This window comes from Oryctolagus cuniculus, chromosome 9 (genome assembly GCF_964237555.1).
Source record: "Oryctolagus cuniculus chromosome 9, mOryCun1.1, whole genome shotgun sequence".
NCBI lineage: Eukaryota > Metazoa > Chordata > Mammalia > Lagomorpha > Leporidae > Oryctolagus > Oryctolagus cuniculus.
This window is the reverse complement of record NC_091440.1, coordinates 127,712,165-127,734,443: the sequence shown is the minus strand read 5'-3', so window position 1 is coordinate 127,734,443 and position 22,279 is coordinate 127,712,165. Positions and strand designations below refer to the sequence as shown.

At 44.8% G+C, this 22,279-nt stretch overlaps 1 protein-coding gene across 5 annotated transcripts in view; it reads left to right on the top strand.

The window, feature by feature from the left end:
• Positions 1 to 22,279, top strand: part of DENND5B (DENN domain containing 5B) — a 202,145-nt gene that overhangs the window by 117,814 nt on the left and 62,052 nt on the right. For 3 of the 5 annotated variants that reach the window (XM_070049612.1, XM_070049608.1, XM_070049611.1), the window contains 5 exons: positions 2,912 to 3,099; positions 10,798 to 11,331; positions 15,641 to 15,872; positions 17,754 to 17,840; positions 19,658 to 19,808. In XM_070049612.1, coding sequence (XP_069905713.1) covers positions 2,912 to 3,099; positions 10,798 to 11,331; positions 15,641 to 15,872; positions 17,754 to 17,840; positions 19,658 to 19,808 — 1,192 coding nt within the window. The remainder of the gene's footprint in view (positions 1 to 2,911; positions 3,100 to 10,797; positions 11,332 to 15,640; positions 15,873 to 17,753; positions 17,841 to 19,657; positions 19,809 to 22,279) is intronic. The other 2 variants (XM_070049609.1, XM_070049610.1) reach the window with 1 other exon arrangement.

The following is a 22,279-nucleotide window of genomic DNA, read 5'->3' as shown; positions in this document are numbered from 1 at the left end:
TCTGTGGTACATTAGGTTAACTCCCTGGCCTGGGGCACCTGCATCCCATATAGGCGCTGGTTCGAGACCTGGCTGCTCCACTTCTGATCCAGCTCACTGCTGTGGCCTGGGAAATCAGTGGAGGATGGCCCAAGTCCTTGGGCTCCTGCACCCACGTGGGAGACCCAGAAGAAGCTCCTGGCTCCTGGCTTCGGATTGGCGAAGCTCCAGCCATTGCAGCCAGTTGCGGATGGAAGACCTCTCTCTCTCTTTGCCTCTCCTCTCTCTGTGTAACTCTTTCAAATAAATAAATATATCTTTAAAAAAGATTACAACACGGGTCAGGCATTTTGGCACAGCAGGTTAAGCCACTGCTTGGAACGCTCACATCCCCTTTCAGAGCACCAGTCAAGTCCTTGCTACTCTGCTTCCATTTCTAGCTCTGTGCTAATGCATCCGGGAGGCACCTGATGACAGCCGAAGTGCTTGAGTCCCCGCCATCCCCATGGGGGACCTGAATGGAGTTCTTGACTCCTGGCTTCAGCCATTTCTGTGTTACTCTGCCTTTCAGATAAATAAATCATGAAAGAAAGGGAGGGGGGGAGGGGGAGGGACGAAAATCCTTGTTGGAAATCTCACAGGAGATTGGTACATAGATTTGACCTGAAACGGACTGCTTTTCTTACATTGGGCTGGCAGCGCTGACCCACAGCAGAGTAGGTGTTTTTGTGGACATAGTCTGCTGTGCAGTAAGGGTGCACATGTTATAAAATGTGCTTTCTGGGCGGGCATTGTGGCACAGTGGGTTAAGCTGCCTTTGGGTGCTGCCTTCCACATTGGAGCGCCAATTCAAGTCTCAGCTACTCCGTGCTTCTGGTCATCTTCTTGCTGATATGCCTGAGAGGCAGCAGATGGCGGCCCAAGTGCTTGGGTTCTTGCCACCTGTGTGGGAGACATGACTTTTCTGGCCTCCAGGCTTCGGCCCAGTCAGCACCAGCTGTTACAGGCATTTGGAGAGTGAACCAGAAGATGAAAGATGTCTCACCCTCGCGGTCACTCTTGCTCTCGCTGTCTCCGTCTCTGTCTCTTGCTCTCTCTCATTCACTCTGCCTTTCAAATAAAAATAAATAAATCTTTTAAAGAAATAAAAATGGAAACATGACATTAAATTTTTTGATGGGGAATATTCTGTTTTATGCAGAAACGTTCTCTGAGTTGATGTGAACCAAGTTGCAGCTCATCGTTCTCCTTAACCTCTTTGAGAACCATTTACCCCAACACTTCCTGCTCCAGACTGTACTGTTAGCGTACATTGTGTTCTGTGAGAGCATTCTTACAAATCCACATGCATTATCTTCCTTTCTCAAATCCAAAAAATTCTGAAAACCAAGCGTTGTTTTTGTAACTTATTTATCAGCAAAACAAAAACAGACCGGATTGATCTGAAGTGACTGTTTATGTTCTTTGATTTTCTTCACGACTGGGTCACCTGTGCAAATTGCTGTAGAAAACTGATCTATTTGATTGCAGGGTTCTGCCCTGATAGTTTATATATATGATATCTGCATCATAGTACTCTTTCAAATTTAAAATTTTTTAAAACTGGATTCTAATATATCTGCCTTAAGAGTTTAAATAGGAGTTGTAGGCATACGCATGTATAAAACATCCACGGCAGACTGGTTTAAAAGAGCACTTTAATGTTGTGGACAGTTTTTAGTTTTAATGACTTAGTTCATGTAAACAAGATAGAACAACAAAAGCAACTGTAATTCCTTGATAGCTGTCTTTTTTTTTTTTGACAGGCAGAGTGGACAGTGAGAGACAGAGAGAAAGGTCTTCCTTTTGCCGTTAGTTCACCCTCCAATGGCCGCTGCGGCCGGCGCACCACGCTGATCCGATGGCAGGAGCCAGGTGCTTCTCCTGGTCTCCCATGGGGTGCAGGGCCCAAGGACTTGGGCCATCCTCCACTGCACTCCTGGGCCACGGCAGAGAGCTGGCCTGGAAGAGGGGCAACCGGGACAGAATCCGACCGGGACTAGAACCCAGTGTGCCGGCGCCGCAAGGCAGGAGGATTAGCCTAGTGAGCCATGGCGCTGGCTAGATAGCTGTCTTTATCCTGAGGTGTTACACTGTGTAGTAAGGGCTAAATATCCTAAGTGTGGCTGATTGTACCTATCTCCTGATTTCTTGCGCCCACAAAATGATGGCTAAAGTAAGCATGATGCTGCCAGGTATTTAGCCTAGCGATTAAGATGCTGTGTTGAGATTGCCTGGCTTTGATTCTAAGCTCCACTCCCAATTCCAGCTTCCTGCCCATGTACACCCTGGGAAGCAGCAGTGGTAGCCCAAGTACTTGGGTCCCTGCTGTCCTTATGGGAGAAGCAGATTGAATTCCCAGTTCTTGGTTTTGGCCAGCCCAACTCCAGCAGTTGCAAGCATTTGGGGAGTAAATCACAAATAGATCTCTGTCTCTCTGGCTTTCAAATAAATAAAATTATGAATATACATTATCACTTTACCCAAGGCTATTGACATGGTCACATATGCAAGAATAAACAGCCGTGGAGTCGGGGGCTGTGTATGTAAGTATACACGTATACAGAAAGTGATCAGTAGCCGTATACTGTGTTGCCAAAGTAGTTTTAATAGCTTTTGATTCCTTCACCCTTGGGATGTGAGTTCACATGCTAGTGATTTTAAGAAACAGAGTGTGGTGATGTTTCCCACCTACCCATGCTCCTTGAAAACCATAAAGTGAAACTCTTTAATTATGGTGGAATAAACTGACCTGGGTTTTGCGTGGTCATGAAGAAATGTCTTGTTTATTTTTAAGGCAGAATTTTTTCCCTTGAAATAGGTATTTCCGAGCTTACTGCAGCAATTACCGTTTTACTCGGATTCTTCCCCTCTGTTCTCTTACTCTGTGCAGATTATCAACGCCTGATGACGGTGGCGGAAGGCATCACCACACTTCTGTTCCCGTTTCAGTGGCAGCACGTGTACGTGCCCATTCTCCCCGCGTCTCTCCTGCATTTCCTTGACGCCCCCGTCCCGTATCTGATGGGCCTTCAGTCGAAAGAAGGAACTGACCGTTCTAAACTAGAGCTGCCTCAAGAGGTAATCGTGCACTGGATGATGAAGTCTTGAAGCAGGTGCTGTGTGTTGGCTTTGGTCACGTCTCCGTTTGTTGGGTAGCGTTATCTTTGTCCAAGCTGCATCTCTGTGACTTTACCCAGCCTCCCAAGTATGATGGAGGACAGGAGTACCACAGAATGCGGATTGGGGGTCCTGATGGTTACTATTACAGGGTCATTAATGAAACGTGGTTCAAACAAGACAGTTCAGCAGTGAGAAGCCCACACAGTCTACATCAAAGTATCTGAATTTATTTCCAGCTCCTGACTCTAGCTTCCAACCAGTGCAGACTCTGGGAGGCGTAAGTGATGGCTTAAGTGGTGGGGTCGTGCCACTGGCATAGGCTGCCGGTATTGAGTTGCCAGCTTTGGATCCCCTCCCCCACCCTCTTGGGCGTTTGGGGAATGAGGCACAGATGGGAGTTCTCTGCCTCTGAAGTAGATGGGGGGAGGGGCAGCCACAGTAGGACGGTGGCAGATTTGCACAGCTATAAATCTGTAAAGACAGAGCAGTAATGGCATTAGCTCAGTGCATTGTTGTGCTAATGATGTTTCATTTCTTCTCCACATCCATGTTGTAAGTTTTGTTTTTAAACGATATGGCCCACGTTCTACTATCTTTTAAAAGTCGTTTGTTCATTGAGATGAATTTGATGTTTGACCTGCATCCAATGAGAAGTAATACCTTCCAGCAAGCTAGGGACAATGGAAACATCAGATGCATTAGTAGTCCCTGTTTGCCAGTTATCAGCCTGTTCAAAAGGTCAGCTTGGCTTGGTGGTTGAGATAAAAATGTTAACCTCTGGTTTTTATGCCACCTTAATGTTTTCTGTGTGTTTTGTTTTCATGTGTTTAAGAAAATAAACAAGAATTCTTGTAAACATTTTAATCTGATTTTCAGCTGCTATTAATGGTACTCAAATTGCATTGTAAAGCTTTTGAAATGAAATATTGATGAGCATCCATGGCCTATTAAAAACATAAAATGGTTAATTACATTTTATTATTATCTACTTAATTGGCACTTTCTTTAATAAGATCCCTCACACTGAGCCTCAGTTTTATTTGTTCTTATTTTAATAAGTGAATTTAAAGTAACACATTATGCTATAGCCATTCTATCCAGTAATGGTCCAATACTCTTTTATTCTTTGCTTTTATTCTGATGAACCTTTCCCTACTGATATTGGAAATGACCCCCTAAAATCTATACAAAAATGTGGCCCCTTAAAATTCCCCAGAAGCGCCAGCGATGTGGTTCAATAGGCTAATCCTCCGCCTGTGGCGCCAGCACCCCGGGTTCTAGTCCCGGTTGGGGTGCCGGATTCTGTCCCTGTTGCTCCTCTTCCAGGCCAGCTCTCTGCTGTGGCCCGGGAAGGCAGTGGAGGGTGGCCCAAGTGTTTGGGCCCTGCACCCGCATGGGAGATCTGGCTTCGGATCGGCACAGCACACCAGCAGTAGCAGCCATTTGGGGGGTGAACCAACGGAGGGAAGACCTTTCTCTCTGTCTCTCTCTCTCACTGTCCACTCTGCCTGTCAAAAAAAAAAAAAAAAAAATCCCCAGAAGCGCCATCTGGAGTGCCACATGTTACCGGAATTTGGGGTGCCATTCGATATCACCAAATGCTTATTAAGAAATCTCCAATATTAATAAGCCTGAGAGGGTTCTTGCCTGATATTTAGAGAAGAATTCTAAATACTAGCAAAAATAAATGAGGCAGCATGGTACATTTTAAGCTTTTATTTAGTGTGAAAGATGCATAGGAGAGTGAGAGCTTTATCTAAGAAAGAGGGGTAAATCTGGATTCATACCGAGCACCAAGAACTAGCCACGTTGAAGAGCATCTAGACCAGGAAGCCTAGGGCAGGTGGCTTCCCTGGAGGTGCAGGGCTACAGCCAGCCCCCTCCTGCCTAGAGGCCAGGGCAAAGAAGAGAAGGGCAGGATACGCCATGTCCCAGGCTTTTAACCCACTTCCAAAGGGGAGTGGTTAATTAACCTGATTGGCTGGTGGGCACCCAGGTGTGGCCGGGTAGGGGCATGAGGTCACACAAGGACATGGCAAAGGTATCAGGTAAGGAGTGAGGTTGCACAGGGGCATGGTGAAGGTGTGGTCTTCCAGCTCACCAACCTAATCGATTTTAACCTGTATGCCTGCCTACTTCACTACCAAATTAGCATTTCTGTTGAGAGGAAAATAGCTTGATATGGGTCATATGAAATACATAGGCAGGGGCCTTCGTTGTAACACAGTGGGTTAAGCTTCCTCTTGCATTCCCAGTGTCCCAGTGTCCTGTATGAGCAGCAGTTTGTGTCCTGACTACTCTGATTTGATCCAGCTCCCTATTGAGGTGCCTGGGAAAGTAGTGTTGCTGGCCCAAGTACTTGGGCCCCTGTGTTGTAGAGAGGGAGAGAGAGAGAGGCCCCTCCCCGTTTATCAGGCTTATTATGAGCTTAGAAAAGGGGTGTGGTTACAAACTATGCCTCCAGGTAAGGGGAGGTATATCCTGGGGAAGAGGTCATCTGATTGACAGGTGGGTGGATAGGATTACAGGGCAGGGGAGGTGTGGCTTCCAGATCATGATCCTAATATAGCTATCCCATATCACCTGTACCCACATGGAAGGCCCAAATGCAGTTCCAGGCTCATCTGGGGAATGAACCAGCAGATGGAAGATCACTCTGTCTCCCTGACTCTATAACTCTGCCTTTCAAATAATTAAATAAATCTTCAAAAACAAAAACATGCAAACTGTTCTTTGGACCTAGGTCTATTTTTTGCTTTTTCCTATTTTACCTCTTTTCTCAATTCCCTGGTTTTTCTTTTTTTTTTTTTTTAAGATTTTTATTTATTTATTTGACAAGTAGAGTTACAGACAGTGAGAGAGACAGAGAGAAAGGTCTTCCTTCCAGTGGTTTACTCCCCAAATGGCCACAACAACTGGAGCTCCATTGATCTGAAGCCAAGAGCCAGGTACTTCTTCCTGGTCTTCCATGTGGGTGCAGGGACCCAAGGACTTGGACCATCTTCTACTGGTTTCCCAGGTCACAGCAGATAGCTGGACTGGAAGAAGAGCAGCTGGGACTAGAACCGGCGCCCATATGGGCTGCCGGCGCCACAGGCGGAGGATTAACCTAGAGCACTACGGCTCCAGCCCCCGTGGTTTTTCTTTTTTTCCTCTTTGATTAAATTAATATAGTGTCTTGTTGATTCAAAGAAGTAAATCCTTTAAATTTTGAAGGAAATTAAAATAAACTAGTCAGTTGCATTATTAACCAAATATTTATTTATTTGAAAGGCACAGTGACAGAGAGGGAGAGACAGAGAGATATCTCCCATCTACTGGTTTAGTGCCCAAATGGCCATAAAGGCCAGGTCTGGGCCAGGAACCTGAAACTCCATCTGAATCTCCCATGTAGGTGCAGAGGCCCAGATTTGAACCATCTTCCACTGCTTTCTCAGACCATTGGCAGGGAGCTGGATCGGAATAAAGCAGCTTGAACTGGCGTCTGTACGGGAGCCAGCCTCGCAGGTGACAGTTTAATCTGCTGCACCATGATGCCAGCCACTCAGTTGCATTTTATTTTAAAGTGTTAATAGTGGGGCCGGTGTTTTAAAGTGTTAATAATGGGGGCGGTGACAGAGCAGGTAAAGCTGCTGGAAGCAATGCCGGCATCCCATATGGGTGCTGGTGTGTGCACTGATTGCTCCACTTTCTGTCCAAGTCCCTGCTGACGCTCCTGGAAAATCGGTAGAGGATGGCGTAGGCGCTTGAGCCCCTGTGCCCACATAGGAGACCTGGATGCTCCTGGCTCCTGGCTTCCTTCTGGCCCAGTCCAGTTGCGACCGTCCATAGGGAGTGAACCAGGGGATAGAAGATCTCTCTTTGTCTCTGTCTCTCCGTCTCTCTCTGTAATTCTGATGTTCAAATAAATAAATAAATAAATTTTTAAAAAAGTGGTAACTGACATTTTAGTTTGAGTGTCTGATCTATTTTGTATGTTAATCAAGTAATAAAAGACTGTTTAGATGTATAAATGATTCCATTTTGCATAGGTAATAATTGGCAAGAAATTTTTAAATGTCACCAGATACACTGGGCGTTGGGAAGCATTTCTGACTTACATCAGTGTGTGTCCTCTGATTCCAAAGAGAAGCTGGAAATACTAAAAGCCTTGCAGTGATGCCTACACGTTCCTATTTTGTCCGTCATGAGATCACCATTTAATGAATACATAGGCCCATCTATTCATAGAGTAAGATAATAGGCAGTGGCCTGAGTCACCTGTGAAAATACCAGTGCTCATATATGGAAAGTATGAATTAAGACATCATTGTTGTAGAAGAAAAGGCTAACAGTGCATTGCTTTGCTATGGGATCATTTTACAATGAGGTGGAATAATCTGCTTCCTGTAATTTTGGGGAGGAAGTTGGTGTAAAAGTCGCCCTTTTTAAAAAGTGACTTAAATGCACTGCCTAGTAATGCTTCTCCCTGTCCCTGAAATCTCTCAAGTGAGATTATGACTAAAAACAGTGACAGAGCTGCTGAGATAGTTGCAAAGAAGAACAAGTGCACAACATGATTGTTTTAGCAAGGCATGAGTCTGGGTGTTAGGTAACTAACGTAACTGCACACATCTGTGCCTAGGCGCCCACTCCTTTCTCCCTGATTCCACACTGCTGGGTCAAGCAGCCGTTCCTCGTTGAGTTGTTTAGGGAATGTGTTAAGAGGAGAACAGCTGCAGAGACAGAGCACTGCGTGCGGCCTGGCTCTGTGCCGACCTTGCCACCTTCGTGGCCTGCAGCCCACAGACACTCCCGAGGAAAACCCAACAGAACTGTTGGTGCTGTTGTTTTTTGTCATCTCTTGCCCCAAGACCTGGGAATGTTTTAAATGTTCTCCTCTGGCCTGCCCTCATGATAACTCAGCTTGAGACCCTTGGAAGCTCAGTCACTTCCTAAACAAATGTGGAGAACGCCGTCCCCCACCAACCCCCAACTCACACTGGGGCCTTCCTGCTCCGGCCTGAGTTGTTACAGTTCCCCAAAGTGGTCATCTCCTTAGGGCTCATTAGGGAGGCATCAGGATAAAGAAGAGGTGTTTTCTGCCTTCCAGCAAGGAAAAAAACATTCGCAGTTAAATAATGATTCAGGTGTTTTTTTTTTTTTTTTTAAATGAGAGAACTAAAAATATGCAGAGAAAATCAGAATGTTTCTAGGGTAGTGACATAGGAAGGCGTCATGGTTGAAGAGATAACTAACCTTCCACCCTTTGCTCAAGTAACAGAAGTTACTTTTAGGCATCTTTTTTTTTTTAAGATTTGTTTATTTATTTGAAAGTCTGAGTTATAGGGGGGAGGGGAGATACAGAGAGAAAGATATCTCCCATCCACTGGTTCACTCCCCAAATGGCCACAATGGCTAGGTCTGGGCCACACAGCCAAGAGCCAGGAGCTTCTTCCAGGTCTTCCATGTGGGTGTAAGGGCCCAAGTATTTGGGCTGTCTTACGCTGCTTTCCCAGGCACATTAGCAAGGAGCTGGATTGGAACTGGCAGCCATAGAAGATGCAGACTGTGCCACAGTGCTGGCCCCAGTAATTTTCATTTTTAATTGGAGGTACTTGGATTTTTTTTAAAAGAGTTATTTATTTATTTATTTGAAAGTCAGAGTTACACAGAGAGAGAAGGAGAAGCAGAGAGAGAGAGAGAGGTCTTCCATCTGCTAGTTCACTCCCCAATTGGCCACAATGGCCAGAGCTGGGCCAATCCAAAGCCAGGAGCCAGGAGCTTCTTCTGGGTCTCCCATGCAGGTGCATGGGCCCTTGGGCCATCTCGTACTGCTTTCCCAGGCCGAAGCAGAGAGCTGGATTGGAAATAGAGCAGCTAGGACTCGAATGGGTCTCCATATGGGATGCCAGCACTGCAGGCGGCAGCTTTACCTGCTATGCCACAGTGCCAGCCCCGAGCCTGGGTTTCTTTGCAGAACTAAAGGGTTCAGTTCAAAGGTTATGTTAAGATCTAGTACTTATTGTTGCTTATCTTACATAGAATCCAGAGTAATCTTGAGTTTCTGTTGACCTTGATGTAGGACTTCACTGCTTGTTCACTGTCCCCAGCTGTTTGCATTTCCCATCCACAGGATCTTAACATTCAGAAGCAGAGGACAGTTTGTGTATTGGCTGCCACCCCGCTTGCTGTTTGTTTAGCCATTAACGACTTTGGGAGCAGGTTTATGTGATGGACTACACGTGTGGTGCTCCCCCACCCCAGATCAGAGGCACAGTCTTTCCCTGCCACCTTTGTATTAAGTAAGAGGGGATGGACATGAAAGGTAAAATTCTGTTTGAAGTCTACTGCAGTCAGGTTCCTGAGGGATAATTAGACTGTGATACACGCGCCTGACCTCTTGGATTTTCCATATCTACCTGAAAAATATTTACAAGTCTTTTTGTTCCAAATAAATTCCAAAACTGCAGTCAAAAACCATTTCCTATGATTTCTGTCACCTTTTTTATCAGCTCAAAAATATCTCGATGACTCTCGCAGGTTTGTGGTCATCTGTAGTTGTCTGACCCTCACCCCCCACCCCCACTCTGCTGCCTGCTCTTTGTCTTATGGCTTGTCTCTCAGGAGTTTCAGCTGATTTGGAGGTGAAGTGGAAATGTGTGGGTTATCTGTGAATTGGGTTGATCTTTTCCAGCTTCCCCCACTTTGGGGGTACTACAGTTGCTTATTTTGAGCATTTATCATAAGATACTGTTGTAGCAGTGAACAGTTGGTGGAGACAGTTCCTGCTTGTTCAGTGAACAGGTTCCCCAGTGTTGTCTGTCTGTAAGATCCTGTGAGACAGGCACCTTTACCCATTCAGGAATGCCTAATGGCTGGCAAACATTAGGAAATCTTGTCTACATTGTAATCAACTGCTGAAACCCAGAGAAAAGTATTCATATGTGAGAATATAAAAGTATAAGAATATTAACATAGGGAAATGTGGCAAAGAGGCTTTTTTAAAAAAAAAAGTTTATTTTTAATTTGGAAGGCAGAAAGAAAGAGCAAGTATGTGGGACTTCTCTGCTTGCCCATTGTTCTCTAACATGAACCAGAGAGGTTTCCATTCATTGGTTCACACCACAAATGCTCACAGCAGACAGGGCTGGGCCAAGCCAAGGCCAAGTGCCAGGCATTCATTGAGGTCTCCCACGTGGATGACAAGAAACCAGGTACTCAGGCCCTCATCTGCTGCCTCCCAGGTACATTAACAGGAATCTGGGTCAGAAGTGGAGTTCGGGGCTTGGTGCTGTGACATAGTAGCTTAAGCCTCTGCCTGTCATGCCAGCAGCCCATATGGGCACGGTCTGTTGTCCTGGCTGCTCTATTTCCGATCCAGCTCCCTGCTAATATGCCTTGGAAAGCGGTGGACAACAGCTCAAGTTCTGGGGCCCCTGCACCCACGTGGGAGACCTGAAAGAAACTCCTGGCTCCTGACTTTGGGTTGGCTCAGCTCCAGCTGTTGCAGCCATCTGTGGAGTGAACCAGTGGATGGAGGACCTCTTTGTCTCTCTCTCTGCCTCTGCCTCTCTTTAACTCTGCCTTTCAGATAAATGGATAAATCTTTAAAAAAAAATGTTTAGGAACATAAACTTTATTTTTAAATTTCTGTGTTTCTTTTTTCACTTTTAGGCGAATTTGTGCTTTGTGGATATTGACAACCATTTTATAGAGTTGCCTGAAGAATTTCCACAGTTCCCCAATAAAGTAGATTTTATCCAGGAGCTCTCTGAAGTTCTTCTTCAATTTGGGATCCCTCCGGAGGGCAGCCTGCATGGCAGTGAGAGCGCCACCAGACTGAAGAACCTGGTTCTGAAAGACCTGGTCAACGACAAGAAGAATGGCAACGTCTCCACTAATAACATCAGCATGTATGAGTTCCTGAGGGGCAACGAAACCATGGCCCGCCTGCAGGCTCTGGCCAAGCGGACTGGCGTGGCTGTGGAGAAGGTGGACCTCTCTTCGCTGGGGGAGAAGGAGAAGGATTCCAAACTGCAGTGTGAAGACGCAGAGCTGAGGGACTACCAGCTGAACGTGCAGCTCCGGGAGGTCTTCGCCAACCGCTTCACCCAGATGTTCGCAGATTATGAAGCCTTTGTCATTCAGACTGCCCAGGACATGGAGTCCTGGCTCACCAACCGGGAGCAGATGCAGAACTTTGACAAAGTAACAAGAACCACACTTCCCCTTCTTACGGTTGTTAGTGGGCTGTGTTACTGCTTGTGTGTACATTTTTCTTAAGATTTATTTACTTATTTGAAAAGAGAGTTACAGAGGGAGAGGGGTCTCCCATCTGCTGGTTCACTCGCCAAACGGCCGTAATGCCAAGGGATGTACTAGACTGAAGTCAGGAGCCAGGAGCTTTTTCCGGGTCTCCCACATGGGTGGTAGGGACCCAAGCACTTGGGCCATCCTCTGCTGTTTTCCCAGGCTGTTAGCAGGGAGCTAGATTGAAAGTGAAGCAGCTGGGACTTGAACCGTTGCCCTTATGAGATGTTGGCATCAAGGTGGTGGCTTTGTCTGCTGTGCTGTAATGACAGCCCCATGTATACATTTTTTAAACACAAATTTTTCCTCTCTTACATCCCATTAAGAATTTTATTTACTGACACTTCAGATGCAGAATTTTCGCAAATCAACCAGTTCATTAAGCTAGTCATTGTATTGAATATTAAATTGTCACCATCATATCATTTTAAAATTTTCTGTACTTTGGAACAGTTTAAATGAGGGTGATGCTGTGGTGTAGCAGGTAAAGCCACCACCTGCAGTGCTGGCACACTATATGGATGCTGGTTCAAGTCTCGGCTGTTCCTCTTCCAGTCCAGCTCTCTGCTTGCCTGGGAAAACAGTAGAAGTTGACCCAAGTCCTTGGGCCCCTATACCCACGTGAGAGACCTGGAAGAAGCTCCAGGCTCCTGGTTTTGAATTGGCCCAGCTCTTATATTTCATAGTTGTTTTTTTTTTTTATTATGGGCTTTATTTCAGGTCCCCCCCCCCCTTTTTTTTTGACAGACAGAGTGGACAGTGAGAGAGAGAGAGACAGAGAGAAAGGTCTTCCTTTTGCCATTGGTTCACCCTCCAATGGCCGCCGCGGCCGGCACACCACACTGATCCGAAGGCAGGAGCCAGGTGTTTCTCCTGGTCTCCCATGCGGGTGCAGGGCCCAAGCACCTAGGCCATCCTCCACTGCACCCCCTGGGCCATAGCAGAGAGCTGGCCTGGAAGAGGGGCAACCGGGACAGAATCCGGCAAAAGTTTTATTTTATCTTATGATGAAGTCTTGTTGAAGGAGGCCTATTCCTTTTCTAAGAAATCCTTACTCTTTCAAACATTCATTTATTTGAAAGGCAGAGTTAGAGAAAGAGAGGGAGAGCTAGAGAGCAAGAGGTCTTCTATCCGCTAGTTCACACCCTCAGTGGCCACAACAGCCAGGGTTCTTCCATGCCAGAACCAGGAGCCTGGAGCTTCTTCTGAGTCTCCCATGTAGACCCAGGGGTCTGAAGACCTGGGCCATCTTACCTGCTTTCCCAGATGCGTTAGCGAGGAGCTGGATTGGAAGTGGAGCTACTGGGACTTGAACCAGTGCCCATGTTGAATGCCAGCATTGGAGGCATAGCCTTAGCCTATAATGCCGTAACACTGGCCCCAGAAATCCTTATTCTTATATTCAGTCTTAATCTAGTAATGAAGTTATAACTTAATCCATGTGAGTAAAGGTCACAAGTTAATTTGAGAAGCCAGATTTTTATCTCATTTTAGGATTAAAAGAGAGAAAAGATGGCCACATTAGGTTTGATGACTAAAGCTTTAGACTGTACCCACGGTTTTGGAAGACAGAAAATGGCACCAGTGTTAGATTGTCCCACTGATGCTGGAGCCTCTTCTGAAGTTCACTGTCTGCTCTGCCAGGTTTTCGTCACCCATCCTCCTCCATCTGAAAGCAGTTGGGGGTGTGTTTTAATTGTTTTAGGTCACAGGAAAAGCTCAGGCTCCTGCCTCTGCTACTGCTGTTAGAATGAATTTTGGATTTCCCTAAAGTGACATCTCTGTATCATGTAAGACCCCTGGGAGGCTGATATCCTCCCAAGAGGCCAATCTACAGCCTTGGAGCATCTGACAAATAAGCATTAGCTAATAGTTAATATAAAGGTGGGCAATGTAAAAAAATGATTTTCTAGTTTCATCAGCTGACTTTTCTGAAGAGGAGAATATATCAAGTTGGACCATTAATTTCTGATGTTACTTATGTTTGAGAAAACTTCTTTAAGGGTAAGAAGTCCTTCACTTCTCCAAACATAGTCCTGCTCCTGAGTTTCTTTCTCATTTAGCTTAACCGGTTTTCATACTTTTTCCTATTTAGCTCAGAATATGTTGTATACATTCATGATTATCCTTGAGGAAATCAGATTCTTCACTAAATCGGGTCCCATTGCCTTCTTCCTTCTTCTTGTTTTTTTTTTTTTTCTTTAACATTTATTTATTTGAAAGACCAAGTTAGAAACAGGCAGAGGCAGAGAGAGAGAGGTCTTCCATCCACTGGTTCACTCCCTAAATGGCCATAATGGCCAGAGCTGAGCTGTTCTGAAGCCAGGAGCTTCTTCTGGGTCTCCCATGCGAGTGCAGGGGCCCAACTCGGGCCATCTTCTACTGCTTCCCCAGGCCATAGCAGAGAGCTGGATCAGAAGTAGAGCAACCAAGACTCGAACCAGTGCCCATATAGGATGCCAGCACTGCAGGTGGCAGCTTTACCTGCTGCACCACAGCGCCAGCCCCTACTTTTCTTCCTTCTTAATCTTTATGTAGCTTCAAAGTATAAATGGATTTTTTTTCATATAACCCCTGAAGAAATGAACATTTTGTGTTGGATTACGTAAGTCTTAGAATCGAAAAATTCTTAGTCTTTTTCACTAGCAAAAGTTATAGGACCTTCTAGTCCTCTGAGCTAAGGCTTTGTGTTAACTTTAAATATTGTAGCCCCTGGAGATCTGAACATCAAAAGCTAGAAAATTTACCCAGTTTTTTTAAAGATGTATTTATTTATTTGAAAGGCAGTTACAGAGAGGCAGAGGCAGAGAAAGAGAGACAGAGAAGGTCCTCCATCTGCTGGTTCACTCCCTAAGAAGCCAAAACAGCCAGAACTGAGCCAATCCACTCAGGAGCCAGGAGCTTCTTCTGTGTCTCCTATATGGATGCAGGGGTCCAAGGACTTGGGCCATCTTCTACTGCTTTCCCAGGCCATGAAGGAGAGCTGGAGCAGCTGGGACTCGAACCTTTGTCCATGGGATGCCAGCACTACAGCTGGCAACTTTACCCACTATGCTACAGCACCAGCCCCTGCCCCAGTATTTAAAAGGGCTATTGCTGTATAAAAAGTAAGATTGATGTTTATCCATAAAAGGCCTTTTGAGGAGCCTTCCTCTGGCTATTTGGATTTATGGAAATACATCTAACTAGGAAGTATTTAAATTGAAGAAGTAGAGTTCCATAAGGAAGTTTATTAAAAGACCTTCTGAATTTCAGAATGAAAAATAATTATGCTAGGAAGAAGCTTCTGAGTATTAATAAAAAGTAACCTTCTGTCAGAACTTACCCTTCCATCTGTCCGCTTTAGGCTTCTGCCATACCGCATCCTCTCAAAAAAATGAAAAGCAAAGCTAACTGAGCAACCAGAATAGTAATTCACTTCTAAATGTAAGCTGGGGCCAAACTGGAACTAGAATTCCTAGACATTCGAGGACTTAAAGAACAACAGAAAAAAATGATTTTTGATTTAGAACAGATTACCATTTACTGAACCATTCTGTGCATCAGACAAGCTAGTAACAGGAAGGTTTGGGTTACTGAGCGTTTTCCAGAGGCTTACATCTTACTTCTTTCAAACAGTGCTTTCTGTGGTTGATAGGGTCAGCACAGGTCTGAAAGGAGTGTGATTTTGAGCTAGCCCCCATCTGTCACTCTGTAACGGAGTTAGAACTTGGGAAAACCTCAGTTTGAAGAACTGAGCACAGATTCCATGCTGTCATTGTTTAAGGTTATTGCTACCAGTGTATGTGTCTTAATTGCATCAGTTAATCATCCCCCTGCCTTGTGTGGAGGTACGTTGCACAGATTAGGAATGGAGAACAGACGAAATTATGGCTCACTGGGAAAGCAAAGTGGATGACTGACAATGGGATGGCAAGTTATTCCCAAGCTCTGATTAATGGTGCCCTCTTTTCTACATGATGGTCATGAGGATCAGAATGTAAATCAGTTTTGAAAGATAGGATCAGTGCTAATAACCTAAGTGACTTAAATTCTTTTAATTTGGGAGAAAAGAAGGCAAAGTGGATTTTTGAAGGTATTTTAAATGAGCTTTTTTGTATTGTAAGATTAAAAGAGAGTGAGCTTAGCAGCAGCCAACTTTCAGGTTTATGGTGTGGAGTTGAGATAGCCTCTTTGCACTAATAATTTGCTGATTGTCTCATTACAGGCTTCCTTTCTATGTGACCAACCTGAGCCTTACCTGCCATTTCTTTCACGCTTTATTGAAACTCAGATGTTTGCCACCTTTATTGATAATAAAATTATGTCTCAGTGGGAAGAGAAAGATTCTTTGCTTCGGGTCTTTGACTCTCGGATCGAGAAGATAAGACTGTATAATGTAAGGGCACCCACCTTGCGGACATCCATATATCAGAAATGCAGCACTTTAAAAGAAGCAGGTACATTTGTTATGCCTTTTGAAATTGAAGTCGGTGGTGGATTATTTCTTTTTTCTTGTATTTATTTGAGAGATGGAGAGGGCTCCCACATATTGGTTTACTCCCCAGATGCCTACAGAGTTGGGCTGGGCCGGAGCCAGAACCAGAAGCCAGGAGTTGTATCCAGGTCTCCCACATGGTGGCAGAGACCCAGTTAGGGTCTGTCTTAGTCAGGAGCCAGAGGGGGAAACCCAGACACTGCAATATAGAACATGACTGTCTTAACTGTCTTAACCACTAGGCCAAACGTCCTCTCCAGTGGTCTTTTCTGTTTACATATTACTGGCCACGTATACCACAAGATAAGTTTTCAGTTTAACCTCATGGCCAATCCAAGCACTGTATCAAGACGTGCTCTCTATAGTTTGTTTCTGTTCCTGTGAATAAAATAAGTATTCATTTAAAATAGTAAATTTTAGATGCTGCCTAATTTATTAACTGAAACAATATATTTGCTTTAGTGATATTGTAAATTATAACAGCTTAATTTCTTAAAATTAAATCTCTGAATTTTTGTATTCAAATTGGAGATTTCCTAAACCCTGATACCAGTTTTTCCTGTAGTCAGAGAATTACGAGTCTTGGCCAGTCTTGTCTGGCAGTCTAATATGTTAAGTAAGTAATCTAGTTAATACCCAGATACTCTCCTGAGTGCCAGTCATTATGCTAGGTGTTTTGCATATATTTTTACATTTGATAGTAGCACAAGTGTGTATAGACAGACTTGTTTTTTTGCTGTCCTGATTTTACAGCTGAGAAAACTGGGAGGTTAAGTAACTTGCATATGTGTGCACAGCTAGTGATTAGTGGAGCCTTGATTTGAACCCAGATTGGACTGACTCTAGCACCTGCAGCCTTAATACCATGTTAGCTGTTGCGTTTGATTTTTAAAAATTGTGTAAAATGTACCACTCTGTACAGTTTTATACATTTATGCCTGATTGCTGACTTACTCTTTGCCTAGTAAACCTGTTAGCTGAGTGCCTCCATTTATTTCCCTTCAAGTGTGGGAACTATTTGATAGCTTTTTTCCCTCCCTAAAGAAAGGAGGAGGCACATGTGGCAGTTCTTCACTGGGCTGCTGTTGCTTGCTTGCCTGTCCCACATTCTGTGAAGCAGTGATGTGGTCATTTTGGTATATTTAAGAAAGGAGTATTAGATGATTTTTATGTAGCTGTAGAGGTCTGTGACGCCTTACCCTGTGTATTCTCATTACGAGGATAGATCCTTGGAGCCCTTTACAAAGTGGCGGCCACTTCTGTGTTTCTGAAAATTAGGGAGGTAGCATGAATGAAGTTGCCCATGCCTGTTCAAAGATACAACTTCTGGTGTTTCATTGGACGTATAAATATGCCAATGTCTTGTGGAGTAAATTTCATACCTGTCTTCCTGAGGAGTTTTGCAGTAGGGCTGAGAACTGATTCCTTATTTCATGTGGTTCCAGAGAGTCTTTCCAATTAGAATAGGTTTTCATTCAGCCTTCCAGAAATACTGAGAGTGATGATGCTGATATCATCGCAGAAAGTATATGATATTCTTGAAAAGGTGCCTATTACGATTGACATGTTCAGAGAGTTGAGGCTAATGTGCTAGTTTTGGAGGAGTTTAAGTAGCCAAAAACTTTTTTAAAAGATAAAAAGAGGTAGCTTGCTGTGACTGTGCCTACCCCTCCTAAATGAGGCAGTGATTTCATTTAGCCGGTAAAACTCTACTCTCCGCCCCCATCCCGAAAGAAGACTAGAGAGTTGTTGATGATGCTGAATTTTTGTTGTGTATTATTTTTCTTTCCTTGTGTTGTTTGCTTTTGCTTTGCCTCTAACCAAAAAGAATTTTGATTTGCAGGTGAACCCCTTAGGCACAGGCTGTCTGCTGCTGACATTGTGGCTCCCGAACCTCGTGGTTTCTGTGCAGAAAGACAACCAGTTGATAGTAATACGGCTTTCTGTTTCCTCACCAGTCACAGCACATGAATGCTGGCACAAACCTTAGAAGTCTAACAGTAGACCCCTGACCTCCCAAAGCAGGCATTTAATAACTTCTGAGGGTTCATTGTTCACTGGTGGCACATTCACTGAACAGCCTTGGGTTGCATTCCCTGTGGCCATTTAAAATATAAACTCGAGGGTGATTGTTTGTGAGTCATGGTTTTTATTTTTAAAAACGTCCCAAGTAAAAGAGAACAACATGCTATCAGTTGGATTTCTCTCTCATTTTAAATCCAGTGGAAAACTTCATCTCCTCCCCTTCCCCCTTTCATGAGGACAAAAACACTTACTGGCAGAAAAGAAATTTTGTAGTATTTTATCAAATATGAACTTGGCAGGGACTTCAGAGAATTCCATGCTATGAATCTAGGCACCATTTTGCCCAAACCATCCACTGTGTTTTACAGATACTGAGACACATAGAGAACATTGGCAGGGTTCTGGAGAGGCAGGGCGTAATGCTGAAAATTAAATAGCGTTTCATATTAAAGCACTTGTCCTTTTGTCCTGCATAGAATGTATGGACAGACCATCTTTAAAGAGAAGTTACAGGTTACGTGTTAAAAATATAATGGAACTCAGAAGGATAGTGGATAAATTGGGTTGTGAGAGGAGATGCGGGATCTTAAAGCTCACATGTCGCACTTGGAAGTCTCGGTCGTGAAGGGCAGTGGCCACTTCCTGGGACCATCTGTAGTCCTGCCATCAGACACCAACAGCTGCGTGGGCGGGTGCATTTTGTGAGCTGACACAAAGTGACATTTGTTCTTTTGACGGAAGTGGAGAGTGGCAGGGGTGGACCCCTCTCAGCCCACCCCTAGGAGAGCTGTCGAATGTGTTTGGGGAGTAGCCAGCAGGACGCAGTCAGTGTTAAAGAGGAGCACAATAAACTGCCTTCTGTGGGAGGCTGCCTTTTGCCTCCCTCAAGCCCCAGGATGGGCAGCACACCCACAATTACGGCTTCTCCTTTGTAGGACCGGAGGCCCAAACGGGCTTCTCAGTAGTGCGTTTTCCCTCGAAAGTTCAGTTATGGAAACACATAAGATCAGATTTTTTTTTTACCAGAGAAATATATCACTGTTTCTTGGGTTAGGGGACATCCTCTAACATTTCTAAAAATAGAATGTTTGAGTAACTCCCATCTCTTCAACTGTTTTATTTTCAAAAAGGCCGATTTCTTATCCTCTGGATATTTTAATGCCTGCTTGTTTGACTTGTTCTCTGCATTCCCTCTTGATCTAACACTCTTAAATGACTCCTACTAATGAGAATGTGACTGCTGCCAAAAGTGAGGTAATAAATGTCACACCATTCCTTGTTTTTACAGATGGAGAACCATGAATATTTAATGGCCTTAATGGAACAAATAAGTAAAATAATAAGGCTACTGTACTTGCTTCTTCTTTCCCTTGACATTGTCTTGCAGCTCCAGAAATGTATTTTATTTGCCCTTATTTTCTTTAACTGTTGTACTTCAGATCATGTTTTCATTAAGAATATTGAATTCCCATTTAAGAGGAACTGTTTCAATGCCAAATTACAGAATTTTCAACCCTGCTGTCCTTTTGACAAAAGCTGAAAATTAATTATCCAATATTTACTTAAGATTAATCTCTTTAAACTTACATTACACTGATTGTAAAAAATCTATCTCAGAATGTTGGAATTAATGGTTCTCTGTAGGTGCATGAGTGGAGTAAGCATTATTTTTAAAGGTTTAGCCATGAAATGTGTCTAATTTATTATAAATTTAATTTATAGCCCAGTCAATTGAGCAGAGACTGATGAAAATGGATCACACTGCAATCCACCCACATCTGCTTGATATGAAAATTGGTCAAGGCAAATACGAGCAAGGATTCTTCCCAAAGTTACAGTCCGACGTCTTGTCCGCAGGACCCACCAATAACAAGTAAGCCCATTCTTCCCGGAGCGGCTGCCTGGAGAGAGGAAGGGTGCGTGCTCCGCAGCCACTGGACTTGGGGTTGGCTAGACTGCTTTTATCCAGAGCACGTAGCCTTGCTCAAGTACAGAGCGATGCTGCGGGAGCCCTGGACTTTTACGTCAGTCAGGAAAAAAAAAGTCCAGAAACTTAGCGCTTTTTGTTTTTTTTTTCCCCCTCAACAAAAGTGCGCTTGGAAGTGGCCGCACGGAACTAGCCCTCTTGCTACAATGGTAATCCTGTCAGTAGCATTTAGAAAGTTGCAGTTTTACTGTCTTCATTAGTGTTTATGGCTGCGCTAACAAGTACTGCAAACTCATTGGCTTAAAACAACAAAAATTCTTTTTTCACGGCCATAGAAGCTAGAAGTCCAAAACTGTGCTCCCTCCAAGGCCTCAAGGGGGTGGTCCTTCCCCGCCTGATTCAGCTCCTGGGACCCCAGTAGTTCTTGTCTTGCAGGAGCAGAAATCTTGCTTCTGCCTTGGTGCTCGCACGGCCATCTCTGTGTCTGTACTGCAGTACTCCTCCTCTTACAAAGACATCAGTCCCGTGGTAATGGGGCCCACCCACTCTGATGGCCTCATCTGCCGAGATCTGATTTTCACATTCACAGATAGCAGGTACATCTGACCTCTCAGTAGTGCATTTTCCCTTGAAAATTCAGTTATGGGAACACGTAACGTCAGGTATTTTTACTTATTTATTTATTATTTTTACTAGAGAAATAGGTCACCGCTTCTTGAGTCTAGGGGTCCCAGTTGTGCCTGTGGGGGACACAGTTCTACCCATTCACCATCTTTGCACTTACGAGTATTAGAATCAAGGACAAAAAGCTATAAGAACGGCCGGCGCCGTTTCAGTAACGGGAATTTGCTAGTGAAGATAAACATGTTAGAATTATGTGTTTCGGCCGGCGCCACAGCTCACTAGGCTAATCCTCCACCTGCGGCGCTGGTACTCTGGGTTCTAGTCCCGGTCAGGGTGCCGGTTCTGTCCCAGTTGCTCCTCTTCCAGTCCAGCTCTCTGCTGTGGCAGTGGAGGATGGCCCAAGTGCTTGGGCCCTGCACCCACTTGGGAGACCAGGAGAAACACCTGGCTCCCAGCTTCGGATTGGCACAGTGCGCCGGCCGTAGCAGCCATTTGGGGGGTGAACCAACAGAAGGAAGACCTTTTACTCTGTCTCACTCACTGTCCAAAAAAAAAAAAAAGGACTATAAGAACACGATGAAGATAAACCCCATCATTCTTTGACAGGTGATTCTATTCTGTGTTCTGAATATGGTTAGAATTGAAAAATAATTACTTGGGATTAGGAGAGTGCTTGATTTTAAATGAGTACAAGCCGGCGCCGCAGCTCACTAGGCTAATCCTCTGCCTTGCGGCGCTGGCACACTGGGTTCTAGTCCCGGTCGGGGCGCCGGATTCTGTCCCGGTTGCCCCTCTTCCAGGCCAGCTCTCTGCTGTGGCCCGGGAGTGCAGTGGAGGATGGCCCAAGTGCTTGGGCCCTGCACCCCATGGGAGACCAGGAGAAGCACCTGGCTCCTGCCTTCGGATCAGCACGGTGCGCCAGCCACAGCTGCCGGCTGCGGCGGCCATTGGAGGGTGAACCAATGGCAAAGGAAGACCTTTCTCTCTGTCTCTCTCTCTCCCTGTCCACTCTGCCTGTCAAAAAAATAAAAAAAAAAAAAACAAGTGTTTTATTAAAGCAATGGTTTACAGCAAAGGAAGCCCAAGTAAGTGCAGATGAGGAATAAGGTAAGTAAGGAAGAGCAAGCTTCAAACTGGGGAAGGTAGCAGTTCTAGAATTCAGCTCGCTCTTAACACCAGTCTGTGTAGGAACCTTGCACAAGTGAGAGTCACTTGCCTCTTTGCTCATCTGAAACTATTCTAACATCCTAGAATATCTGTGGTTCCCTTTTTTATTTTTTAAAATTTATTTATTTGAAAGGCAGAGGAACATAGATCTTCTATCCACTGATTGACTCTCCAAGTGGCCAAGCAGCCAGCTGGGCCAGGCTAGAACTAGGAGCTGGGAACTCCATCCTGCTGTCGCACATGGGTGGCAGGACAAGTAATTGATCGGTCATGTGCTGCTTCTCTGGCTCATTAGCAGCGACCTGGATTAGGAGAAGAGTAGCTGGGACTGTGAACTGAACACTCAATATGGGATGCAGGTGTGCCAAGCCACTGCTTAACCTGTGCCATAGTGCCCTTCCTTGTGATTCCTGATTAAAGAATCGTAGAGAAGAATGTGAAAAGGAGTCAGGCCAGTGGCAAATAAAGGAGCTGGAAGACTGAAGTCAAAGACAGGTACACAAAAGGAAAACAGCAGCTAGCGCCTGCATGTCAGAATCGAGTCAGTGGGGGAGCAAGCAAGAGTGGAAGGCCGTGTTTTGAATCTGAATGTCCCAAACTGAATAAGGAACAGGAACGTTCTTAAA